This window comes from Mustela lutreola, chromosome 1 (genome assembly GCF_030435805.1).
Source record: "Mustela lutreola isolate mMusLut2 chromosome 1, mMusLut2.pri, whole genome shotgun sequence".
Taxonomy (NCBI): domain Eukaryota; kingdom Metazoa; phylum Chordata; class Mammalia; order Carnivora; family Mustelidae; genus Mustela; species Mustela lutreola.
In genome coordinates, this window is record NC_081290.1 from 113812634 (window position 1) to 113818929 (window position 6296).

The 6296-nt window shown below is 47.6% G+C and overlaps 1 protein-coding gene across 1 annotated transcript; it reads right to left on the reverse strand.

Moving 5' to 3' along the window:
- Nucleotides 1–1478: 1478 nt before the first annotated feature.
- On the reverse strand, nucleotides 1479–3767 carry ATOH1 (atonal bHLH transcription factor 1). Its single transcript, XM_059154921.1, has one exon. The coding sequence runs from the start codon at nucleotides 3610–3612 to the stop codon at nucleotides 2539–2541; it is 1074 nt and encodes a 357-aa protein (XP_059010904.1). The 5' UTR covers nucleotides 3613–3767; the 3' UTR covers nucleotides 1479–2538.
- Nucleotides 3768–6296: the final 2529 nt, after the last annotated feature.

Here is a 6296-nt window from a genome sequence, read left to right on the forward strand (position 1 = left end):
AATAACTATGAAAATATGTGTGCGCTCATCCTGCAAAGTTGCTGTGTGTCCATGCCTGTTGAATTTACTTACTGAGAGCGGAATGGAAATGTGTGAGAAGCAATCGCTTGATTTATTCAGCAGCCTGAAGATTCCTGATGTTTATCGTGAGCAAGGCAAACTCAGCGGTGCAAAAGGTTATCTAAGGGACGGGTGCATTGTTTCTGCCCCTGGAAAGTGTCGGGAGCTACCGTTCACTTCTCAGAGCTGGCGGAGTTTCTTGGCTTCCCTGGAGCGTCAAGCTTCGGCTTCTGCAGAAAGCCATGGAAACCCAGGTGGTCAGTCAAGAGCTAGTTCCGCAGTGCCTCACTCCAGATCAGAACTGAGCCCCTTCGCGCGTTACTTTACTGCAGAACTAGTTTGTGGCGCTCTCCCCTTTTCAAGGTGCTGGAGGGAGAGGATGATGCTGGAACGCTTAATTTAACTTTCTCTGGCTACCCTCCCACCCCCCTGCTTCCTTGTTCTCATAATTTGATATCCTAATGAAGACACAAAATATAAAAGATTTGACTTAAAATCAACTTTTCAAATTCAGCGATGTTTATCCTGTGGAAAGTCGCCCAATCTATAGTTTAACAAATAGTTCTACTCTCACGTTTGACGAATACATTTTTAAAATTCCTCTTTCTACTGTCTCTACACACGCACTATATTTGTCTTCTCAAAATCTTTGATCCTGACACCCAGAATAGGTTTTTCCTTGGTGAAGACCCAGAGGGTGAGAGTGGCTGTACCTTTTAGTTTCTGCAACTGCCTCAAAAAAAACCCAAAAAACAAAAACAAAACAAAACAAAACAAAACAAAAAACATTTTCTACATAGGAACTAATTCAGAAAGACAAAATAAAAGCAAACATTATCTTCTATAGTGGAATAAGCAGAATTGTTGGGGGGGGGAAGCAGGGGAGGGCAACAATTTCCTAGGGCTTTTAATTTTTGAATTAGGGAACCCCATGCCCTTTCCCCTTAAGTTTTGTCCATTGTTCTCTTTTTTGCTCCAGACTTCAACTTACCCATATCGCGCCACCCCCACCCCCCACCCACCGAAGGAAAGAGAGGGAGGGAGGAAAGGAAAGAAAGAGAGAGAAATTGAGAAAGCTTGCGTTGTGTGGTTTTGACCTATGGCAAAAGCCTTCAACTTGGCTAAAGTTTTTGTGAAGTGGGACTAAGCAATCTTGGTAAAGTTCTCTACTCCTGGTGAGGTCTTAGGAGATCTGAAACAGGTGCATCCCCTTGCAAAGGCTGTTGGGGCCAGCAGTGAGGAAGACTAGAAAGATCCAGGCTATCAAAGAGGTAAAATGGTTACAAATTTGGGGAAAATCTTTACCTAACAACTTACTGACAACTTACTGACGTGATCGCTCGAAGCTACAATGTTTATGATAGACTTTTTCTTCAGAACTCTTAGATTCGCATTTAAAGGAGGACTAAGTTCAAGTCTTCAAGGTCATTTCAAAACTTTTTAATGCTTATATTAGAATGGAATAAGTGACAAATACAGTTATTTCCATGTTTATTTTTATCACTTGCAAAAGAAAATACATAAAACAATGGCAGTTGGCTTTGCTAAATTAAAATAAAATGATCTCGAGTAGAAAAATGTAAAAAAAATGAATCAAGATAAGTAGAAATGGTAGCAAACAATCAATAATAAATAAGTTTCCTAACATTAACAAAGCAAAGTAAAATTGACCAAATGCTTTGACACTACTGGATTTTTTTTTTAATTTTAGTTTTTTAAACAAACATTTGCAAAGAAGTTAAGGATTATAAGTGGCCGTGTTTGAAACAACAACAACGATAACAACAACAACACAAAACTGGTCTGCAATTGGCAGTTGAGTTTGTCCTGAAGCCGCAGCAGCAGCGGCTGATAAAGTGCGTGCGTCAAGTTTCCTAAAAGACGCCAACATTATCGCTATCCGATATACATACTGGGTATGTTTATACAAGATATAAACCTAAGAGTTCCCTGTTTTCTAACGTTCCATAGTCAAAAGTTATTCACTTTGGAGCCATTAACTTTGCGTTTCATGATACATTTTGAGAAAGTATTTCGGAATACTAATTCTCCCACACGTGAGAGCGCGCAACCTACAGGGATGAATGCCCAGGGCATAAAATAAATTAAAACACAAACCAGCGACAGAGAAGAAAATGCGACGTTTTAGCAGCGTATTGGCAGCAGGGAACTAGAGAAATGATGCCATATTTGGGTACATATAATTATACCTATCTACCTACAGGGGGAGAGGGTGGGAGGAAATAACAGAACTTTAACAGCAAGTTTTCATTAATATGGATCATAGGAAGTTTGAAATAGCGGCGGCTTTTGCAAACCATCAAATATAGCTGCCATATGAAGCCAAGTCGTTGCTAAACAACGACAATCGCAGAGCAAAAATTAAAAGGGTGCGGGTATCTTTAACCATGGGGCTTTCAGCTCATTGGGCAAGGGCGATTTTGTTTCTGTCTCAGTTTTCAGGTTTCTGTCACCTTCCTAACTTGCCTCATCTGAGTCACTGTAATGGGAATGGGGGGAAAACTCCCCGTCACTTCTGTGGGATCGGGGCGAAGTTTTGCTACTTTCTTCCTGCACTGGCTGCAGGATGCCCCCCGGCAGTGAAGGCGACAGGTTCTTTTGCGCCATCATCGCCGTCAGGGCGCTGTCCTCGAAAGTCGAGAAGTGCAGAGAGTCCAGCTGCACCGAGTATCCTCCCGCAGAAGCCGGGGCGGAAAATCGAGTCCGGCAACTTCCAGGCGGCGTAGGCCGCTGGCCCCCTCCGGAGGCTGGCTGGGCCCCCGCTGCGGTCGCCGTGCCCGCGCTGCCTTCGTAGGGGGCGGCGGCGCGAAGGTGGTGATGGTCGCTCTTGCAGGATGCTGGCGGCGTTGGCGGCTGCTCCCCGCCGCTGGGCGTTTGTAGCAGCTCGGACAAGGCGTTGATGTAGATCTGGGCCATCTGCAGGGTCTCGTATTTGGACAGCTTCTTGTCGTTGTTGAAGGACGGGATAACGTTGCGCAGCTGGTCGAAGGCGTGGTTCAGCCCGTGCATCCTGCGTCGCTCCCTGGCGTTGGCCGCCAGGCGCCTTTGCTTCTGCACCCCGTTCACCTGTTTGCTGGAAGGGGCGCGCTGGCGGCTGCAGCCCAGCTCGTCCACTACCACCCCGCCTTTCAGTTTGCACAGCTGTTCCCGCACTTTCACTGGCCCAGGACTCTTGCTGCTGCTACCACCGCCGCCGCCGCCGCCGCCGCTCCTCCTCACCAGCTCCCCCCGGCCGTCTGCCTCCTCCCGGGACGCCGCAGCTTCAGAGGCACCCAACTCGGGGGAATGCAGCAAGTACTGGGCGGCGCGTGCCGTGCAGATGCCCTGCAAAGTAGGAGCCAGCCAGGCGCGTGGGTCGGTGCTGTCCAGGAGGGACAGCTCCGCCGGGTAGACGGGATGCTCTCTCGTCTGCAGTGTCGCAGGTGGCTGTGGCGGCGGCGGCTGCGGCAGGTGGTGCGGCTGGGGATGGCGATGGTGGTCCCCCAACTCCTTCACTTCAGCCCACTCCTCTGCGTGCAGCAGGCGGGACATTGCACTTCAGAAGCTCGGAGGCGCGGGGACGGAGGAGGTACTAGCAAACCAGGTCAACTACAACAAAAACCCTTCCTGGGTCCCTACTGCAATGTCTTATTTTTTTTTTCTCGTCGACCCTCCCCCACCCACACGGAGATCACACACCAGGTCGCGTGCAACGAAGCTTCTCCGGTTGCTGAAGGCGCTGCGCCCCTTTAAAAAGCGGCACGCGCCAGTGTGTCACCCCCCCCACCCCCCGCTCCTCTCCCAGCCCCCTCCTCGCGCCGGTCGCGTGTCTGCTCAGCCAATGGAGGGCGCCGGCAGGCGCGTGCGAGCAGCCAATCAAAGAGTTTTTACACCCGGAGAAAAGTTCCTGCCTACTCAAGACTCAGGGGCCTGCTCAATGTCCGCCCCACTCCCTCCTTTCTTCTACCCGCTTTTAAGTTAGTCAAATTCATATGTTAATTGGGGTGTTGTAATTCGACTCCTGTGTTGTGTCACCGCGCCAGTGGCAGGGGTGCGTGAGCGGATGCGGAGCGCACTCTTGGCTGGAACCTGAGAGAGGCTGGGCGCGCCTGGCGCTGGGAGGGCACTCCCGCCGGGGCAGAAGCCCGTCTGCCCTTTGGAACCTCCAGACTAGGATCGCAGCTCCCACCGTTTGTGCCCAAATGTGTAAAGTATCTCATGTATATCATCTATGTATGTATATATAAGTCGTTCATAATACATGTTCATAGATATAATTGCATAGATATATAATTGCTAAGTGAGACCCACTACTTAAAATCAAAGTCAGAATGGAAAAAAAAAAAAAAAAACCACACACACACACAAAACAACAAACCAACAAAACCCCCATAACTGTCTCAGAATACACTTCTTAATTTTCATCTCTCTCTCCAGATCAACTTCAGGTAACCTGGTAAAGTTGTGGTACAATGATAGAATGCACTACATTTCATATTCCCCAGTTCTCTCAGTGCCCTTCTCACAGCAACCCGGCCAAGAGGACTGTAATCTGCTGGAAACTCTGCTGAGTGGCTGGAGGGCAGGGATATTTTGCAGTTTCAACACCTACAGTCGGACTCCTTACGAAATGCGGAGCCAGGGAAAAGTGCCCAGAGAAAAATGAAAGATGGCTGTGTCCCCTGCAATTCTGAACCTTTTCAAGGTACAGAATCCCAGAGTTACCTACCCTTCTGCTTCGGGAGCCCTGGGTTTAATACGGCGCGTGGTTTCTCCCGCAAACACCCAGAAAACCACAGCCTAACGCACTACACACCCGCCTCCGCTTAGTTCTGGGTACTCTCCCCCAGCATCCGCTATTCCCAACCCCACAACCACCACCGCCAGCCACAGAGCCAAACCCCGGGAGGTCCCGGGCGAAGCTGGGACGCTGTAGCTCAGGTGAGCTTCTTGCTCCCGCCCCTTAGCCCAGACCTCTCGAATTCACAACAAAAAGCCAATCAGAAACACCCTGGTCCGGGGACCGCCCCTGCTGGTGTCTCACGACGCCACACCTCGCGGGGCGCAGGAGTGGGAAGCAGCCGGCGGGTGCCAGGGCTGCTTTCTACTTGAGCAAGGAGTTTCTTGCTCTAGAAGAGATGGTGAAAAGAAAAGCCAGAAGAGAAAGCTCACTGGAAGCTGGTTTTTCACGGCACAGAAATGACTGAAAGTTGTTCTTGCTAGTATTCGCAGGGACTCGATCTAACGTGCGATTTAGAACTCCTTGGACAGAAGAATTTCTGGGACTGGACTGGATTAGTGTGCATATGTATATATATACATATATATGTATATACACATAATGCAATGTATATATGCAATAATATAATGTATACACAGTGTATATATATATACTGTATATGTATATAATGTACACATATATGTATAATACATACATATACACACTATTTTATTTATTTATTTACTTACTTATTTAAAAAAAGATTTTATTTATTCGCAGAGAGAGCGAAAACAAGCAGGCAGAGAGGCAGGCAGGGGTTGGGCAGGCAGAGGCAGGCAGCTCTCTGCTGAGCAGAGAGCCCGATGTGGGGGGGCTCAATCCCAGGACCCTGAGATCATGACCTAACCTGAGCCCAGGGCAGAGGCTTAACCCACTGAGCCACCCAGTTGCCCCTGTATTATATTTAAATATGCCCATACATACTGTATTATGCCTACATTTCCTATACTATATACTACATACTATATTCTTATATAGCTTTGTGGAAATCATCTACGTCTATCTTCATCTCTATAAAGGTACTGAAGGGTAGAATAGAGTGCTAATTCTGTTTTTCCTTCAACCTTGTTTGCTGGTATTTAGGGACAGTTCTTGGCCGTCAGACCTTAAGAGGCAAAAGGATCAGAGCTGGATTCATATGTAAATGTTTAGATTCTGCTGAAATAAGTATGTTCAATAAGATATGCAGAAACAAAAGCAAAAACAGAAAAACCCAAACTTAATCTGAAAACAACTGCTGAGAATAAAGAAAATGTGTAAAGGGAAGGTCATCTAGCATCTTTTTTGGGAGAAAATTCTCCAATTTTTTGGTGATTGGACTGAGTACTATGGGGATCAACCAATGATGCTTTTTCTATAAATTGTACTGCCATCTAAAATGTGGTACTTCAGGGGTGCCTGGGTGGCTCAGTGGGTTAACCCCTCTGCCTTTGGCTCAGATCATGATCTCAGGGTC

Excerpts from the sequence above, each read along its gene's own strand:
- ATOH1 (XM_059154921.1), bottom strand. The coding sequence starts at position 3,612 with ATGTCCCGCCTGCTGCACGCAGAGGAGTGGGCTGAAGTGAAGGAGTTG.